At 36.7% G+C, this 20,794-nt stretch overlaps 2 protein-coding genes across 8 annotated transcripts in view; both read right to left on the reverse strand.

Annotated features, from left to right (window-relative positions):
• Nucleotides 1–11,397, reverse strand: part of LOC101172235 (casein kinase I) — a 34,716-nt gene extending 23,319 nt beyond the window's left edge. For 5 of the 6 annotated variants that reach the window (XM_023954289.1, XM_023954286.1, XM_023954288.1 and 2 more), the window contains exons 1-2: nucleotides 11,249–11,397; nucleotides 5,361–6,061 (exon numbers count right to left, since the gene is read on the reverse strand). In XM_023954289.1, coding sequence (XP_023810057.1) covers nucleotides 5,361–5,582 — 222 coding nt within the window. In that variant the 5' untranslated portion in view covers nucleotides 5,583–6,061; nucleotides 11,249–11,397. Of the gene's footprint in view, nucleotides 1–5,360; nucleotides 6,062–11,006; nucleotides 11,225–11,248 lie in introns of those variants that run through there. The other variant, XM_023954285.1, reaches the window with a different exon arrangement.
• A 271-nt stretch (nucleotides 11,398–11,668) lies between these two features.
• Nucleotides 11,669–15,180, reverse strand: LOC101169682 (diencephalon/mesencephalon homeobox protein 1-B-like). 2 transcript variants are annotated; one of them, XM_011474058.3, is made up of 5 exons: nucleotides 14,610–15,180; nucleotides 14,094–14,273; nucleotides 13,130–13,305; nucleotides 12,761–12,819; nucleotides 11,669–12,618 (listed from the first exon to the last, which is right to left on the reverse strand). In XM_011474058.3, exons 2-5 carry the CDS (start codon nucleotides 14,263–14,265, stop codon nucleotides 12,543–12,545), a joined length of 483 nt encoding a protein of 160 aa, XP_011472360.1. In that variant the 5' UTR covers nucleotides 14,266–14,273; nucleotides 14,610–15,180; the 3' UTR covers nucleotides 11,669–12,542. The 2 variants fall into 2 exon arrangements, with proteins under 2 accessions (XP_011472360.1, XP_004068048.1); XM_004068000.4 differs by lacking the exon at nucleotides 12,761–12,819 and having other exon boundaries at nucleotides 11,671–12,618; nucleotides 14,610–15,174.
• Nucleotides 15,181–20,794: the final 5,614 nt, after the last annotated feature.

Genomic DNA, 20,794 nt, shown 5'->3' on the forward strand with positions numbered 1-20,794 from the left:
GCCATTCTGTTCTAAAACACCATCAAAACTAAAGTTCCAATAAACCTTCAGCCAAAAGTTAATTTTTTAGTAGAATTTAGACCAAACTATTCTCACTTGCAGAAAACTTGACACTTTCAACACCAAGTGTCATTTTTCTTTACTCAAATTGTTAGGATAGCTTTAAAAAGTGCATACTTTTAAAGAATGGTAAGGGGCACAGTTGAGTCTAATGATAAATAAAGACAATTTAAAATAAAAATGCAGAATCCCCTTTCAGTAAACCTCTTCTGAAAATTAGTCACAAATATTTGCCATAAATATTGAAAATATACTTAGGTGGATAAACAGAATAACAGAATTTATTACATGTCTTAATTAGTGCATCTTTTAAATGTTTTTCAAAAATGTTTTGAAAACACTAAAATGGACATTTTCTAGCATTAGCTTTTCTAGAACAGTTATCGTAGGGCGAAGGCAGGGTACGTCACAGGGCCTCACACACACCTAAGGGCCAATCTAGAATGGTCAATCAAGTCTTTTTTGGACTGTGGGAGGAAACCAGAGTTCCTAGAGAGAACCCACGCATGCATGAGGAGAACATACCAACTTCACAGTGAGAGCCCTGCCAGGATTTGAACCAAGGCCTTCTCCCTGTGAGGGGACACCGCTAACCACTACATCACCATGCAGCCTTTTTCCTTTTTTTTGTATAAATAATTACGCCCACAGGGTTTCACATACATAACAGTGCTGCCAATATTATTTGAACAGAAATGTATGCGTTTCTGAATAGGTATTAAATGTTGAAAGAATTTCAAGAATGTTTTAATATAAAAACAAAACTTTCCAGGAATCAGAATTTAAAGTGTTCCAAAGATTAAAACTCTAATCGCTAGTTCCTCGATGTGCACTTCTTTCAGAAAAGTGTTTTTAACAGCTGAATCTTCAGCAGAGTTTATGACCTCATCTCTCTGAAGAAAAATAAAGTGTCTGTCAATGAACAGTATTGTATTTTAGCGACTGATTAATTAAAGGATTAGCTAGTCGACTTAATATTGGCTTTTACATGCTGTAGACATCCCAGGATTTATTTTTTCAGTCTACCCAGCATGCACTCTAAAGATCCCAAGTAGAGAAGGGAAGACCTTAAATCGTCAAAATGTCACTTTAATTCCAGCCGAACGTGCTGATAAAGCGTTGTACCTTCCAGTTTTACGATGACTGCCACATGGCAGACTTGTGTAAACTGCTGAGCTGGTCTACAGAGACGGCCTCTTCCCGTACTACAGCGATAGGTGGAAAGGGTTGGCTGCAACACCTCAGAGTGTTTGCATTAAAACTTGTGAGCAGCTTTAACCACATGACCCACCTCCCTTGTACGCTAATGTATAGGTTTTACAAATACTGAATACATGATGGCAAGAGGAAAATATTAATACATATTTTGCTTTGCTCTATAACATTTAAATTCACTGACTTGACAAAATGATCCAAATTTGACTCTTTGTTCACCGTTTTTTTTAATGTGCCATTCAAAACATAAAGGAGGTGCTACTGACCCTTCAAACTACAAGATTAAAGACCAACTTAAAATGGATCTCTCTAAAAAGATGCAAAATGCCACAATGTCATAACTGTGCCGATCCATGCAAATGTATAATTACTACCAAATTCTACTCAGATTTAGAGGATTTCAGGCCACTAGAAGTTTCCAGGTTTTGCAAAATACCATAAGATTAGTCAAGTTAATCATGCAAATCTAATTTTAGTTGTTTTCCCACCAAAGCTATGATTAACATCTTTCACATAACAGGCTGAAGTCATTGGTTTAAAATAAAAAGCTAAAATTACTACTGGACTGCTTCCTGTTTTCTCACATGAACACTTTACATACATGTTTGGCATACAATGTAAGCCTGTTTTTGTGTCTTCACATACCTGAATGGTGAAGCTGGTTTGAAACATAATAAATCAAGTTGAACTTTACAGTGAGATTAGGCTTAAAATACTGCACTATTTTTCCAGGCAGGTAACAACTTTGATGTCTGATTGAAAGCAAGAATACCTTCTTTCATTTATTAAGTCCCACATATTTCAGTTGTTACCCCAAGTTATGTAAAAAAACTATTTTTAAAGTCCCACTCCGATCATCTTTTGATCTATTTTATAAGTGTTCCCATTGGTTTTTTGATTATGATCATGTTTATAGCTAAAATCAAAAGCTGTGTTCTTTCCTGGACATTGTTTTTGCAGAATGGCAGTACTTTCTTAGCCTCCAAGTTGTGGGCGGGACCACTGACATGGAGTAAGCCTCCCCGCACATCCCAGTCACCCATCTTCTTACATGCGTTCTCCTAGCTTTTAGCCCTCAAGTGGACCTTTAAATAATCAAACAGCGTTAGTTTTGTGTGGAATTTAAAAAATGAGTTATAAACTGAACCAACTTTTGATCTTGAGAATTGAAACTTCCCCAGTTGATAATTTTGACAGATTTTCAGCTCTACTAGATGATAATCATACTATGTCAAGTCTCAGGGAAATGTTAGTCTGAATCATGCAAGTAACATAGTTGTCAACACCATAAATTACCCTCCCATGGTCAAAATATGACAGTCCCTTATCGTGGTCAAAGGTAGTCATCAACACATACAGGTGTCCTCAATAATCACTATGTTCTAACAGATGCTACCAAAATTAAAGGCAAGTTTTAAAGGAGACACATCTACAGATTGAATCCATACTATTATTTTTTTTCCATGCGGTTTTTCACAGACTTATCACAGCATAATAAAACAAATTGGGTTGAGAGGTGCAGTTTACATTGACAAAATATTAAAAAATTAAGAGGGCAGTGTTTTTAGAAATAAAAATAAAAAGTAAACTGTGTGTGAAGGATAAATACAATCACATACAATGTCAGCTATTTTCTCAGCAGAGGAAAATGACAGTGTGCTCACTTCTGTCATGTTCCTCGTTTTAATCGACGATGGGATCCCGCCCTTAAAGAAACATCCCTAAAGCCTTCAGTTTACTTGCGGCAGCGACCACGCAGCCATGCCAACACCAAATACAGGTTTGTCTGTGTCAGAAAGTGCCCAGCTGGACTAAAGACCACTCTGTACCCAGAAGGCTCGCCAACAAAGGCCACCCTTCAGTACTGGGTAGTTTTTTCTGACGCTTATTGCACCAACATTTACAGAAGCTTCGTGACACACTATCTTGAGCACCGACCTATCGTAGAATTACGTTTGAGCCATGAAACTCACCTTCAGTCAGAGGAACAAAGGTCCAGCAATATAAAAAATAGCAGATAAAAGATAGAAACTACATGCTGACAATTGTGATTCGTCTTTTAGAGGACCATATTTAACATTTATAAGTGAAAGATTTATAAAAGAAAAAAAATACTGTGCACATTACAGTCACTATCTCAAACAAAGCAGATACATTAGCTTCTTGGTAGATCATTTACCAGACACAAATTAATATTTTTACATAACTTCCCTAATGCTTTACTGGGACATTTTTAACATCTAAGTGACATTTGATTTTATGCTTTTCAGTTTAAGGAGGATGCTGACATGTGATTAAACCTAAAGGTAGTTCAATCTGACATTTTTACATTTTATTTTTTAATATTTAATGCCCCCAGTCATAAAAACATTTTCTGTTGTGGAGAGGTTTTCCCAATTCCGTTTCCTTATGGGGAATTTGTTCTGTTTCCAGTTAAAGCCCATCCCAGATCAGCCAATCAGTTTTACAAGCTCTGAGAAGCTTGAAACAGTTGTTTAAATGATGATGTTGTACATTAATAACTGTGTTAACCAGTGTATTCAACAGAAAATGTTACCATTTCTACATGAATACTATAATGACAAATGTGCAAAACACCACTAAGCTGTCTTTGAAATTTGTCTGAATTACATGTTTAGCTTTAAGGCTGAATTGAAACTGAAAGCCACATATGGCTAGAGTTACATTAAACAAATGTTATTATTAACATCTACTGATTTACTCGCCCAAATTAAATCCAATCAGTTGTAAATTAAATTGGAAAGAAACTTCACTTCAGGGCTTCTATTTTTGTTAATTGAATATAAGAATTGTGACATTTGAGCTTAAGTTAGCACCCTCAGTGTGACACATCCTTTGTAAGAATTATTATTCCAAAAAAATCTATTTCACTGAGGAATTGTGTTGGAATTCCCTGGCCTATTCTCAAAAGATGCAACTTTTAGCAACAATTACTTCAGATATAACCTGAAATAGGACAATCAGAGCTGTAACAATGCAGGCACAATTCACGTCAGGCATATGTTAGCAGGTGGCTGTAGATAATAGGGGTTATTATTTGTCTAAGCTAAAGAGGAAGTGTTCAGCAGCGTTTGCTTAAACATAGGCCCCGTCTGACAGGCAATGCTATTCACCAGGTTACCCCAGGGAGCTGTGAGATCATGAACTAAGGTAAAACAAAAACAAAAACTTATCATTGGAAATAATTAGTACGACTGGCAAAATAATCATTGCTCTCAAACAAAGAAAGACAAACGACTAAAACAAAAAACTCTTAATAAAGCTTGGAAACTATGCCCTAAAAACTAGGGGTGTAACTATTAATCGACTTTTGTACTCCTACAATCCAACCAAATCGATCTGTCTGCAGCTAGTTGTTAATCCAACTGGCCTATTCCATTATTAAATCGTTCCAAAATGAAATATATTGATCTCATCAATCTTGGAAAAAATACCATTTGCATTGAGGTACGGTTGGTTTATTTTACAAACACAAAAATGACCTAGTGCATCACAGTGGACAACACTCGTGATGGCACCAAAAAATGATTATCATTATCATTTTAGTCTAATGTGTGGAAACACTTTGAATTTTACAAAGAAATGTGACCATACAGTGTGGTAGAGTATTGTAATGATGTTGTATTTGGATTATTTTGATGTGGAAAAACAATAGTGGGCTGAATTTAGGAAACTAAAATGTGAATGGATTTGTCATTATTTCTTGTGTACTTGTTTGTACATATATTTAATTTCCATTTAATTTTCTTGCAAGAAATACAAGGAATCTGGAAAACTTCACCTGTACTTTTCAGTACCCAGGTACTCTGAATTGCATTGGTTGAATTTTTAGCTAAAAATATCCGGGATCAATTTTCGCTCAGTGAATCAGACCGTTCCAAATGAGCCATGAAGCAACATGTTAAACTATACTGGAAAAAAAACATTAAAAATATGGGTTTTCTCATAGGAAACGTGGAAATTCACACAATGTAAGACATGAAATGAAACTATTCACTAAAAAGATAGTTTTCTCAAGAGTGTAAAATATAATAACTGTTCAGTTCTAATTGAGATGAACTTACCAATTTGATGGCCACATATTCATTAGTATAGAGGTTTTTTCCCAGCCGCAGCTCTCCAAAGTTTCCACAGCCGATTTTTTTACCCACACGAAAGTTTGGACCAACCATAAGAACTCCAGAGTTGGTCCCTGAACTCCTGCCCCCAGTCCTGCTGCCTGTTGTCTTGGACATCTTTTTCCCTTCCTCTGTCTCTCCCTTGCCCCCTCTCTTATCAAAATCCATAAGCTTGTGATACCCTGGCCTCTCCACGGTTAGTCTCCAGCCATGCAAATCACAGACAGACTCCAATAATAACAAAGGAGAACGTTTTAAGGAGGGGGGAGGGAAACTGATCTCACAAGACAGAGGAAAGGTATCACTATTAAAATGTACCAAGCACACTGTAGCTAAAGTAAGCTGTGTCTGCTAAAGAGGGGGATCGTTGTTGTGAGTTTCTTCACTCCAGTCAAAGAGTTGCAGGTCCTTGCCTGATGAGAAGGCAGGTTTTACTGGGACAGATCCAACAGTACACGACCAGTTTTAGTCATAAAAAAAGAGATCCAAAAACAGTTATTGTATCCACAAGGCCACTTGGGAGCATCTTCTGAAGATTCTTGTCAGCCATCATTGACACTGTAGAAAATCTTCATGTTGCAGGGCCAGAGCAGCGAGAAGTCCAGAGTTTGAGAAGCAGCAGAAAGGTTATGAGAAGGGTTTGGTATCTGCCAAAGCAAAAAAGACAAATTAAAGTTATATTATGTACAACAAAAATGGAGCAGAAGACTATGTACAAACTTCTCAGTGTTTTTACTTGTACCCGCTGCAAGTAACATGGAGCAAACTGAAACCTTTAACCTTTTGGTTAAAGATCAAACTATGCCAAATGTGTCCATTTCATTTTACTGGTTTAAAACAAACCTAAGAAATCTATGAGGAAAAAAAACACTGTTTCTACAAAATATGGAAATATTTGCTAGAGATAAACAGCATTTTATCTCAAAAAACATCAGTAAAGGACCAAATTTATGAGTCACAAATATCCCCTCCGTACATAAGCACTTTTTCATGAGGTAAAATGCTTTTGAGCAGAGCTTCTACAAATATGAACTCAAAAACAATTCTCAAAACACCAGCCCTTAAAACCTCCATCACATTGGTAGGTAATACTTCTACCCTATTAAAATCAAACCAAAACTAAACAGAGATGTTCATAAGTCTCTTTCTGAGAGTCTCTTTCTCAACAAAAACATAGTAGGGAGATCTTTGTGACAGCAATGTCCTGTAGGTAGAAAAATGGAAAACGCAAATGAACATTGTTTGTTGGTTCCAAAACTCTAGTCAAGTCTTAAATCCTAGAGGAACTATTAAATAAAGTCTAGTATCTCTTCCCGTGACGCTTTAATGGGACTCAAGTTCAAGTCCAATTTCCTATCTCTGCCAAGGCAAACAATAAAATTCAGATTAACATAATCAAAGTTACTCCATCAACTTTGTCAGATTTCTCAGAGGATAAAGTACACGAAATGATGCAGAGACTGACAAAGGGCAGCTATGTTTTCAATGGAAAGGCACTTAGAGATCAATGTCTGCTACAACACTTTATCTCAACATTTCATTTGAAAGTACTGGACAAAAATATTGAATGGATTTAAAGTACAGCCAGCATGCTACAGATAGATAAGCTATACAGACAGAATCAAAAAAAAAAAATCATATTGCTACATTAATATTAATTATTTTACTCTTAGAAGAACAAAACATTATTATCAATGACAGCTGTGCTAAAGGCAATTTTTATTATAGTAAATTTCTATTTTAAAAGTTTCAGTCCATCCATCCATTTTCTTCCACTCATCCTGGACCGGGTCACAGGGGCAGCAGCCCGAGTTTCCTCTCCCTCGCCACTTCCTCCACTCCAGCTCCTCTGGGGGAATCCCAAGGCGTTCCCAGGCCAGCTGACAGACGTATTCTCTCCAGCGTGTCCTGGGTCTTCCTTGGGGTCTCCGGCCAGTGGGACATCCTCGGAAACCCCCCCCCATGGAGGCGTTCGGATCAGATACTTAAACCACTTCAACTGGTTATCTTTGTAGATGTAAAACTTTCTGCCAAATGTTATAAACAAACTTGAACTATAGAATACATTTTCATGGCTAAGAATTTAGAAAAAGAAACATCTCTTTTCTATCAGCAGACATAAGATGCAAAATCATGGAATTGTAAAGAATAAAAACATCATGGCCTTTACATCAGTGTGGTAATAATTCTGGGCTAATAACTCCTCACTTTTTCTTTTTAAAGAGAATTGCTGGATACAAGAATTTATTTTTCTAAAATCACTCAGTTTGAAACCCTTTTATAAGAGAGGAAGGTCTAAAAACAGTTGCTTGAATGCTCAAAATTAAAAAAGTGAATCTCAGCTAAACACAAGTCAAGAGAGTGAATTTAGGAAAGTGGTTTAATTTAGTAAGTTGACAGGCAGCAACTCGAAATGACTTACAGCAGTTCACAACAGGTGTTTGTTCTTCCAGAGGAAATAATGAGTCTGAAAACAAAACTAACCTGATCCAAGCAGCCACAAGATTAAATGGTCTGTATGGAATTAAGCCAAAACTCTATTTGTTTCTATGGGAATGCATATATAATCTCAGCTGGTCTAGTAAAATTCACCCATAAGAAATCCAGCTAAACTGAAAATGAATGTGTATAAGCAGACAAAAAAAGATTGTTCATTTTATGTCAACAGGAAGTAAAGTGTTTAACAAAAACGCTTAACAACATAAAAACAGATTTCTTACCATTTATTTTTCATGTTAAATCGGACTATGATTAGCACTGTCCCTTCTGCTTCAATATCGGATATGATGAATAACTAGAAAAATGTACAGGTTATGTACATGACAAAGCAGCTGAAGGCTTTCAAAATATCAGGAGGATGAATAACCACTAAAATTGGAAATAAATAAAAATTGAGGTAGTCAATACAACAAAAGACTTATCTAGATCCATAAAAAAACTAAAATTACTCCAAAAATCCATTGGTAGGATAGTCGATATCATTTAAAATTGCAATGAAGCGTTAAAATGATGCATCATGCATTACAGTAAAGCTGGAAATCCAGCCACCATTCATTTATCAGGTGGTTAAGCAGCACAGATGAGCACCGATATAACATTGAGTAAAAAAAAAAAAAAAAAAAAAAAAACGCAAAAAAAAATAAAATGTGCAATTAGAGTCTGGTTTACTGAATCAGTTCTGTTTTTATGTCAGTTGCATCTAACTCCACCCCAGAGTTGGGAAAATAATTCATTCAGTTTGAGGTTCCATTCCCTGCTGTGTTCGTAACACAAAGGGGGGGGGGGGTTTGCTTGTCCCTGTCCCCACTCAGAAAACTTATTTGATCATCCACGCTCACTTTCTGCCATTACAGACATTGATGAGTCCCATCATGGCTTCTCCACTCAACCATGGCACAGTTTTTATTTGTTTTTTTATTCATCCAACGTCATTTGCTCATCAAGTTAAATAAGCAAGAATGACCAGATTTTAAAGTATATCTGTGAGTTTCTCAATTGTCTTTCTGGTCCAAATTCCCAGCAGACATTTAACTCTGGCTACAGATCAGATAGACCTCTTTGTTGCCATGTTTGAAAGGTATTTTCGACAATCCGAATAGCCTATCATTCCACGTATTGTCTATTTATAGGACTGGTAGAAATGGTAATTGACACCATGACGTTTGGTCATATGTGCTCAAAGAACAACAATGCTGTAGTCAGATCTGGAAAAAGTGTGCTGTGGTGCACCTCTGCAAGCAGGTCGAGTGATCTGAGCCAGAAAACAGAACCAGATTGATCAGAGCAAATAAATTATCTGTACTTTCAGGTTTTTCTTGCTAGAAAACTTGACTTAAAAATTGTGTTATATTTCAAACCAATACACTTGAAGGAAAATAAAGAAAATGCTTGGATTGATAGCGCTCATTGGTGATACATTAATATTGAATTTAGCTACAGTTTATCTAACATGCCAAATTATTTAACACTACATGTCTGCATAAAAGGAAACACTAAGGCCAACCCAGCATGCTGGGAACAAAAAAAGGAGATGTTAAGAATGTTAGATCATCTTTTAAATACAAATACAAAGGGAAAGGCAGTAACAGATCTCTGCCAAGAGAAAGGGCAAATACTCAAACTGGTTTTACAAGGAAACAGTAAGTCGCATGTTGTTATACTCTTGACATTATTTTTAGAAACATATAGATGTATTCTGAATCTGAAAGTGTTTACCACACAGCCCTTGAAAGAATAGGAATTAATTCAGTTGAAGTGAGCAATTAAAGTTACTTTAAACTAATTTAGAATTGTTTGGGGTTTAGGTCATACATAATTTTTATTCCACATTAAAAGCATGAGTAGCATATCTCAGCAGTAGTAAATATTCAGCTTATCAATATATATATACATATATTTTAAATAGGTTCAAAGGTGCTACCTTGGCCAAAAATAAAGGAAAGGTGTTGCACTTCAATCCTTCAAATAATAGTTCTTAATATTTCACAATAAAATCCATCACCGTAAGTAATTTTGAACTTGATGACACAGTAACCTTTTGGAGACTTAAACTCAGAATCCTCTTGTTTCATACACTTCAGGAGGCCATCCATTTATATCTTTTGGTGTTGAAATTATTTAATCAGTAAAAAAATATATCATAAATAAACAAACAAATCTCTAAGCGTCAACTAGTAATCACTAAACTTAAAAAAACCATCTTCGTATGTTGGTTTCCTAACATTGTATAATAAATAAAGCTACATAAAAATCACCAAACACCTCTACACCAAGATGGGAAATCCAGTTGAGAATTCCCACAAGTAGCCAGGCTATCGTTAAGTGTCTCTTTTCTGAAGAACAAATGGCATCCTTTATGAATTTACGCTCCTGAAAGCTACATGCTAACTAAATCTACTGAATTGTACCTAACAGCTGTCATTAGGCGTTAGTTTCGAGTCGTTTCAAGCATTCAGATCGTCCAATTTGCACCACAGTTCTTACTTTTTAAATTTTGATTCTTAATATACATTTTTAAAATACAAACCAACATTACTACTTGTGATATATTGTTAAGAGGCTCTTCTAAAAACTGGCGTTACGAGCGCACAAGGCCAGACAGTTTAAAGCTATCTACTAGCTAGCTTGATATCGATTAGTGCCTGCTAATTTATTTCCCAGAAACTGAAATCTCACACGCCTAATTTGAATACTGTTGTCTACCAAGGTACTATTACTTTGCATTTTAAGTGGAAATGTCTTCGTCGAACTAAGCTAACATTGCTAGCACCAACACAATCTTCTTTGGCCCAACGCCTACTAAAAAAAAAATAGAACTGCTACTAGCCGTCTATCGTTAGCCAAGCTCCCATCAAATTAAAAAAAAAATTAAAAAAAATAAACACATATTATCTTGACTGTTAGCTTATACAATTACATTAGGTAATTGAAAGCGTTAAGTCACATACATACATCATTTTACTCACGTCCATACATATCCATTAGCTAGTTCGTAAATGCTTAATAACTGAAAAATTAAAAGGTCTCGACTCATCGAACACGTTCCAAATCCTTTTCATTTATACAATGTCTGGATTATAGAGAGTTGATTACCTAAAAAATGTTGTTGGTCAGATCTTTGGATGGGCTCAAGCCGGACCACTGCCGGGCAACTCCTTAATCCGAGCAACCGATAGCACACGAGCGGCTAGTCTGGATATCCTACCGCTTTGCTCTCTAAGATAGCCTTTAGCAAACTAGCAACATCACCAGCAACATTTAAATACACAGCCCCGGCGAGTCGTCAAAAACACCCGTTCTTGAAGAATGATGACCGTCAAAGTACGACGTTTTACCTTAACATATCATATTTCAAAACTCGTTTGAAGTCATGGTTCTTCCTTCGTTGGTTTCTTTCCCCCGTTTGGCTTCTCTTGTGCTCAAGTTGCTATGATTTCCCACTGTGGTTCTCTTTAAGCCTCCTTTGCTACGCAGCGTCATTCTCATTCACATAGGAGTTAACCTCACGTACGCAAATAAAATCGACGTAAGCGGTTTGGTGAATACAACCAAACATCAGGCGCACGTAGCATCCAGGAAGCTGCTCTAAACTGGTTGAGTTTGGTTGACAAGTATCCCCCCCCCCCCTTTTTTTTTTTTAAATAAGTTATGCTTTTATAAAGATATATTAAACATATTTGTTTGGTTTAATTATTTATTATTTCAAACACGGTTTAAATACATTTTCTTTTAATAACACTTTATTCTGATCTGGTCACTCCTTGAACAGGCAGACGTTTAATGTGTTTTCATTAATTAAAAATGTACACAATAGAACAGGAGGCAAAAGGAGATAATTGTTGTTTTTTAAATTACAAAAAGGAGATCTAACAATGTTGTGCTTATATTATAATTTTTCTACTGTTCAAAAAAAGATTTCTTTTAAAGCAGGCAGAAATAAAGCATTGAGAGCCTTATCCTACTGTGGTATTTCTTAAAAAACTTTATTAAACAAAGACAATTGAGTTTTCAAAAAAAGGTGCAAATAATTTTATTTCACATTTTATGCCATAGTGCTCATAGTGTTGCTATGGTACACAAGTCGAATCTGTGGATGCTGATCCTTACAGACAAAAGTTTTGATACTCCTAAGGCATATTAATGCCTAATTGACTTAAAAAGTATTTGGTCATTCATTTCTTCTGTATTTTTTTTGGATGTAAGAATCTGTTCTCCACACAGACTGATTTCACAGACTGATTTAGCACAAAAGGAGCATCTCATTTGAGGATGGCACACAGTTTTAGCATGCAGCCTAAAGGGACTACAGTTTCTTGTAACTGAATGTAGATCCTGCCAAGAGAGAGCTGTGCTGTTGGATGGTGGGCCAAAATAATGGGGGAAAGACAACATCAGGAAACAGAGCAGGATGATGAGGCGGCTGACTGTAGTGGACCCCTGACACAAAGGGGACATGTGGAGGAGAGTGAAGTTGCAGGGAAAATTGAGAGGTATCAGAGTCCAAATCCTTGGTTTCATCCAAACCATTTGGAAGTGGGTTGTTACTCCCAGCCTGTGACATTGCGGTGTCTTTTTCCTCTTCAATCCTCTCTTTCTTCTGACCCATTTTCCTGTTATGTTGATTTTCATCTAGATTTTGGTCTCTTGTGCTGGTGGAGCATCTCTGACCTTTACGAAACTTTGCCCTCCTGTTTTTGAACCAAACCTAGATGAGGATGCACAGAAAATAGAAGAATATTTTAAAGTATTTTATTCAACACTCATCAAAAAACAAAAGCATGAATAAATATTTTAAGGCTAATAGGAAAAAAATAAAGTACAAAGTGAATGGATTTTATGTATCTTACTGTGTTATCCAGATTACAGTATAACTGTTATATAATGCTGGGCTGTAACCCCATAAATTCTGCAAGATAAAATTATAAAAATGGAAGAAGAACTGCGTCAATAACACTGACTGTAAAGATATGAAAATATTTGGGGGGAATGGCATTAGTTATCATTTCAAAATATACTGAAAATAGCCATGTAGACTCTTTCTATTCTAATGTTTTTAATGTTTTTTTTAGATTTCTGTTTTGTTTCAGTCATCAAAATACATTGCTAAATTAATGTTAAAAAATATCTAACTTTAAACAAGACTAAAACAGCACAGCTGCTGCAGCAGTCTGTGGGTTTTCTTTGGGAGTCAGGTGATGGGCAGAGCATGTGATCACCTGAATGCGGGCCTCAGGCAGGTTGATGCACATGGCCAGCCTTTCCCTGATGTTAACATCTGGATATTGTGTTTGCTGGAAGGCCTTCTCCAGAGCCTGCAGCTGTGACACTGTGAACGCGGTGCGGCTGCGGCGCTGCTTCTGTTGGTTGCCGTAGCGAGCTTCCAGGATAAGCTCTGATGAAAACAAGAAGAGATGGAGACAACAAAAAAATAGTTTTAAACCCAAGGACTATCTATCTGTTACAACTTGGGGATGTGTTAGCATGTTGTACTTGTAACAAACAAGCACATACATACAAAGAAAAACATTACAAATTCTTAATTTATGAGCTCCACTGACTGTAAAATCCAGAATGGAATTGAATTTGCTATTGCCTGATCATCCAGAATCCACCATCACCACCCATATTGTTCTGAACTTCTTCCTCTCACTATCTCCATTCTCACAGTTCCCTTGGTTTGTCTCACCACCTTGATGAGGGTCAGAACCTTTGCCTGCTCTGCTCTCTATCCACATTACTCACAACAGACTCTCTATGTCCTTTCAAACCAAGTTTTAAAATTAGACATATTTATATCAGCATATTTTGCTCAACATTCTCGTCTCCTTAGCAAACAAAACATCCTCTTTTTGGTGTAATTTTAAGAGTCTGTTTGATTGCGTTTTTAATATATTAATAATCCTGGTTTTATAGTTTTATATTCACACAAGTAATTTTCCAGAAAACAAAATACTTTATAGTATATTTCATGAGATTTTTTTGTAGTTTAATTAATTCAAATCCATGAAAAATAAGGTACATTTTCACTTTGGATGAAGAAAAAAGTTTCCATGTTTTATTTTATTGTGTCTTTGTTTTGCTTTTTATTTTGTTTATGTAATAACTATTTTCTTTTTTCTAACTGCTTCATATTTCTGTGTCGATGTTGAGATTTGAGAATGAAAAAGTAAATTCCCCTACCTGCAAGCCTTTCCGCCGCCATGGTGAAGGTGTGAGCGGGCGGGCCTACCGCGGAGTATGCGCGGTACTGCTCCGCCACCTGCCGGCGGAGGTCCAACATCGTGGGGTTCAAATCCTGGTAGGGGTGCGCGGCAGCGGCACCGGGGGTCCCGCAGAAATTCAAAGAGTACATGGTGGACTCTGTCCAAATAAACCAATGAACAATAATAACAAAAATATATATGTAACTGTATCTATAATTTCCTGTAATAATGACATTTAATTAACAATAATTAATAAAGTCATTATTTTATGACAGCAAATACATTCGTGTAATTTCGTTTCAGAATATAAACACTAATACAAATAACAATATCGCTCTTTTTCATATTCCAATGATAAACTTTTTTGTCAACAAGTAAAATATAATAGTCATACTTATTGTTTATCCTCTTAGTTAAAACAATGTTTTTCTTTGTTTTTGGTATAACCCATCATCTTCCATCAATCATTTACTTCCGCCCACCAACGGTTTACCTGAAATCCCGCGCAGACGTCAGGTCCAGGTTCGCCTCCGAGCTCGGAAATCAATTTAGCAAAATTGTAGTCGGAAATAATTTTTTACTCCGCTTTAGGCCTGGTCTGACTCCCACCTGCGCTCTTTGTCCTGGCACGGATCTAATTCTCCGAAAAACCCATTCTCACCCCTCGACTATTTAAGAAGCATTTACCCATGCTCCCCTCCGCCATTAGCCAATAGAAAGAAAGGTATTAGCCGGGATTAGGTAGGCTGAGAGAAGAGAGGAGGGGTGGCAAGGAGCTCAAGTTTTTGAAACTATTGAACTTGAGAGATTTATGCCCAAGGAACCACCAATAAGCGAGCGTTTCATTCCCTCCAGTTAAAACAATTAAAACAATGTGGCCGGCTAATCTCCGAGGCAGGCCAGATTAAAATAGCAGCCTTTGATTGTCTTCTCCCTCCCAATCTCCTCTTTCCCAAAACTGCTGCTTTTGATAGTCCCTCTCAACTCCCAGAGGGGGTTTCTTTACAGGTTTGTTTTAATAACAGCAGCATATTTTGCCTTAAATTATCACCATGTGGAGTAAATCTGTGGTAGCATTTTGTCTGAGACCCATCAGAGTTACATAGAAAGATCAATTAAAGCAATCAAAAAGAAAAAAAAAACAACTAAATGTTATTTTTTTTTTTAATTGATTAAAAATCAAAATATCTCTTTAGTGTATAAAATAAAAAATTGGAATGTTTTTTCTAAACAAATTTTATTAAAACCATGTTACTACATATCCCATAATGCAACTGTGACTCTTTTGGTCTTTCACGTGGATTTCTCTTTTGTCCCCAATATATTTGCAAATGTATATTTGGCTTATGTACGGAAAACACGATATAACCAAATATGTGAAATATTACATTTTCTTGTCCTATTAATTGTTTCTAAAACTTTTTTTTAAATAAAATTCCACTAAAAATGTGTTCTTTCTCTTAGGTTGCCAATTTTTTTTCCATAAAACTCCATGGCTATTCATCCAAGTCCAAATAAATTCATAATTTATATGTTTTTCGTAACTACTAATTCCAGTACTAAAAATACAAACAATTAGTTAATAAAGCTATATACGTGAAAAAGTTTGGAAAAGTGTCTACTGAGCTGACTTTATCGGATTTATTAAATGTTACAGGTTCATTCCTGCAACAAAATATTAAGAAACTGCACTTGTCAGTATTCACAGATAAACTCATGGGGTTTTGCCTTTGTTTTGTGGTTTTGAAGAGTAACCATGGTTCACTTGTTCTGTTCACAGTCACGTACAATCAACTGCTTAGACGTCCAAAATATGTGAAAATGTTTGTGCTCTTTTTTTTCCTGTTTTTTCCCCCTCTTCTCCTTTCACTGTTCTTGGCTGTCAAGCTATATTAGTGTCCGATAGAAATAAGTCATTTAGAAGAGGCTCCGTCGGCCTGCCCCTCAGCCCCACTAAAAGCTCCAGGATTAGGTCCCAGAGGCCTTTGTCTCCACAGCCTGCAGGATTAGGGGAGATTTACAGCGAGGAGAGAAAAAAAGTAGTTATTTCATGGCACTTTCATGATGAAACCTGGCCAAAGCTGTGTTGGCTGGGGGGATTAGAGACACACAAAGAGTGTGCTTGTGTGTGACCCTCCCCATCTTAGAGCCGCCACCACTGACTCCCTTAATGCCCCCTTTCTCCAGATCATTTCCCCTTTTTGCGGACCAGCAGGGCTCATCCAGGTTCATCTCTCACCCTACAAGACAGTCAGGGTTCAGTCAAAATGAGAGCAAACTCCCCTAAACTCACGGCTTCTAAAACACACTAAGTTCTCAAGTTTAAGTTCCAACCAAAAAAAGTTTCGACCTGACGTTTCATCCCTGCAGCATTAATCAGTGAGCTTAGTGAAAAATTGGTTCAGCGATCAATGAGTTAAAAATGCTTTGCATTAAGGGAGGAAATGCATAAGTAAATGAGAAGTTAGTGGATTTTGGTGCCTCCTGTAGTGTTTAAAACCACTTAAAAGGAGTTATTTTGCTCCAAGAGGATCCACTTACACATGCAGGGATTAGAGTGAACTAATGACAAAGGGCCAAGTCACAGCAATGACAACAGTCTCACCGTTGAGCAGGTGTTATTCAGGTTTAGCTGTTGTCACATAGCAAAGGGATTTACAGAGATGTTAGCCCTCTGCTGAAAGTTTTTTTTTTTTATCAGGCAATTTGGTTAGCATTTTTAGGCTCAAAGGCAATTCTTTCTTAGTAAAATTTTCCTTTAAATTCTCAGGTTTTGAGAATGGGGGACTTCATCTCACCTCAGCAAATCTTATAACACTGAAAGATCTTCTCGTTGTGAAAGTTAACACAAAGCAACTCTTTACTTTTATACAGCATGTAAGTGGATTTGCTAAACAAATCACAAGACATCTAGAGATATGTTGCTGGGTTTTTTTGGACTGAAAACTAAACCATGGTCTGCCCATAAAGCACACAGGAACACCTACAAAAAAACTAAATGTAACCAGGGATGGGGGTGGTGTAGTGATTATTTGGCTCATTTTCTAGCAACAAAATCTGAATAAACTCCAAGGAATACCAGAGTGTAAGGATGCAAATAAATAATTGTTGAAAGAAAAAGAATAATCAGTGTGTAACAATGGCAAACATAATAACACACCTGAAATGCTGCTGCTGAACTTTAACATTAAGTAATTGCAAAAATTTATTAGGAACTAAACAATGTTTTAATGTTTTAAGTCTCCACATTTCTTCCACAGTTATAAAGCACGGATTATACACAACTTCTGCATGTTGGCGGAGTCTTGAGACATTAATGTCGAATGACAAAAGTTAAATTATTTCTAACTACAGATCCTTTCCAAAAATTAGATTAACATAGAAAAGTGTATTAATTTACATAATTTCATTCAGATAAGAACACTTTCACACAATGTAGATTCAGGGTTGACTATCTTATTTGATTTAAAGTATTTAAATTAAATTTTGCAGGGTGTGAATGTTTTAAACAGTTTCACCAACTAATCATCTAATAAAGTGAAAGCACCTGCACAGCTTCCCCATGTCATTAAATTGTTTGAGTTTGGTTCAATTATCTCAGCTGGGTTCAATATGGGGAAAACTTCAGACTTGACCACTAGCCATCATTGATCCCCTCCATAGTCTGGATAAGTCACAAAGGTTCATAGCTAAGAAGTGTCCAAAAATCAACGGAAATTCTAATGGAAGTGCAAAATGTAGCAGGAGAAAATGCATCAGCAAAGGAGACGAGCGTGGACTTCAGCGGATTATGGAAAGGACAAGATTCAAGAACCTGCAGACATCCAGAAAGACTGGAATGAGGTGGAGGAACAACTTCAAAAACCACCACATCCAGACGTATTCAGGAGATGGGCCACAACTGTGGGACTCATCAAGCCACTTCTGAGCCTGGACCAACAGAGGAAATGCCTCACCTGGACCAAAGAGAAAAAGGACTGGAGTGTTGGTCAGTGGTCCATAGTTCTGTTTTCTGATGAAAAGATAGTGTGTCTTTCATTAGGGAATCAAGGTCCAAGGGTTCTGAGGAAGACTGATGAGGAACAGAACCTAAGCTGTGAAATGTCTACAGTGATTTGGGCTGCAATGTTCAGCACTGGTGTTGGTAAACTCTGCTTTCTTTAATCCAAAGTCACTGCAACCGTCTAGCAGAATGTTCTAGAGGACTTCATGGTTGTTTCTGCTGAGGATCTGGATAGAGATGTGGGTTTCATCTTCCAGCAGCTCCTGGCTCCTGCCCAAACAATTGGAGTATTAAGGATGGATATATAATTTTGAAAATGTTTTTTAATTGGTTTGGTGTGATCATAATTTATCTGTTTGCATCAAACATTAAGAGGTAAATGGTGATTTCTCCACAGTGTTTTAATTTTTAAAACCCAGTTTTTGTGGGTTTTATGAGCTGGAACCCTAATTTATGTAAAAGTGAACAAATACTTAAACAGTAGGTCGTGAATCTATATTCTATGAAAGTTTTTTAAATGGAATTATGGAAATGAATACCCTTTTTTTATGATAATCTAATTTCTGGGAAAGGCTCTCTAGACTCACTAAGGTCAAGCATGAATAAATGACAGAAATGTCACCTTTGAAACGGTTGAGGTTGAGGTGGGTTATTTCAAACCTGGCGTTGATGATTTGAGCGTTAACAGTGACAGCTTCAGTGCTGGACTGATCCCCCATCTCCAGATGATGGAGAGATTCCACAACTCCATCTGTCCTGCTGCTGTCAGGCTCTAAAATAAAGATTTCAAATGTATTTAGAATTTCCTAAACAGGGTTGTAATTCTGATCTTTTAGTTCAGTATGTAAAAAATAAGTTTTGTTTTTCTATTTGGTTCTAATTTGGTGTTTTCTGTGTGTTTTTTTCCCTTTTTAATAAATGGCTGTTTCAACAAACCAGTTTCCCTACTGTGGGACAAATAAAGATCTTAATATCTTCTCATGTCTTAAAACTGCTGATGTCACTTTTAAGTTTATTTACAATTTTTTTTACAAAAACTTAATTTTATCCCAACAACAAACCAACAAGAAACAAGACCTTATCAAGTATCTGCTTTATTTCTGCTGTTTCATTCCAATGTTGGGGTTAGAGTTGCTTTTGTGTGACTACATGAATGTAACGGCGTATGATTGAACATTTGAATTCATTTAAATTAAAATTGTACTGATCAGGGGTGAATACTTGTTATTTCTTTGAATTTACTATTTATCCACTTGTGGTGTTGGAGAAAGTTCTCGATTCTTCCTAGTAGGAACATTATTTTGTAAAATTAAGGAAAAAATGTTATTATTATTTATAACATTTATAAATAGCATTTGACAACAGCTAAAGTGCCTATCTTATCAAATGGGAAGGTTTTTTTGGCATTTTGGTGTCCAAACAGGAAGAAAAGACACCAATTATTTTAAGAACCACATAATATTAGCTTCATTATTTTCATTTTACTACCAGTAACACATAAAAGATTACAAACAGGTTAGTTTTCGTGCCATGCTCGATTTTGAAGCCGATCCAGACCAAGATGTTGGGATGAATGGAAGTCGGGGGACAGCTGCGATAAGGGAGGACGGACAGGCACTAAATCTTCTTTTCTTCTCTTTTTTAGCCAACAAGGAGTAATTGTTAAAGTGTTCTGTTTAACAGATGTTTTATAAAGCCACCAAGTCTTTCTTAAATTACTTATCAATAGTGGAAATTTGTATTGACAGGGGACTGTCAGAACAGGACCTTTGTAGTTGTCAGTTATCCCAAAGGAAGGCCCCCTCGGACATTAACTGGATCGATCGGCACGCAGAAAACACAATTGGGAGGCTTTTAGAGGCTGCAGAGAGAGTCCGGGAGCATGTGGACAGAACGCACAGAGGATCTAAAGACTTCTTCGTCAAGAGAATCAATAGGACCCGCTGGCCTTTGACCTAGGGGAGACGTGCAGAGCGGCAGCAGTGGGTTCAGTGGGCCTTTTTTAAGCCTCTACAAGTGCTAGGATCACGCTGTGAAGCCTGACACGGACTATGACACACCCAGGGTTTAAAATGACATTGACCTGAGTGCAAATTGCACAAAAACAGCTTATGAGGAAACGTTAAAACATCATTTCAGCTTCATCTACTTTGATTTTATGGATCCGAAGTGAAGACTCACAATCTGAAGCCCTCTTTTTATAAGACACTGAGCCTCATTAACTTCCAATTATCTTCCTATGATCTCTTCTGCTGCCCCCGGGGGCAACTCCACCAGCAGATCAGTAGAACAGTCTGAATGGAGATCAGTCTCTTAATTGGGTGAGAAGAGCCACAGATTAAACAGGGACAGGAAGCAGTTGAACCTCTTGTGGTCAAGAGCAGCCACAATGGGCTCAAGTGGGGTTCAAGAGGTGAAATTATACCAGCTGAGAGAAAAATACAACTTTTTAGAAGAGTGTGAACTAAAATTTCAGTGCTTTTCCACAAACATGATTTACGTTAGAGAAGGCTATAACTGAGCGTCTTTTATGAGTCACATATTTGGAATCATAAGCTGTAAACCTTTGAATTTAAGCTCTATTTCAACGCTAATTATTTTTACCCCTCCTGTTATGTTCTTAGAAGTGAATGATTTTATGCTTTATTATGTTGTGTGTTCGTATGTTTTTTTGT

The sequence above is a fragment of the Oryzias latipes genome, chromosome 4 (genome assembly GCF_002234675.1).
Source record: "Oryzias latipes chromosome 4, ASM223467v1".
Classification (NCBI taxonomy): Eukaryota; Metazoa; Chordata; class Actinopteri; order Beloniformes; family Adrianichthyidae; genus Oryzias; species Oryzias latipes.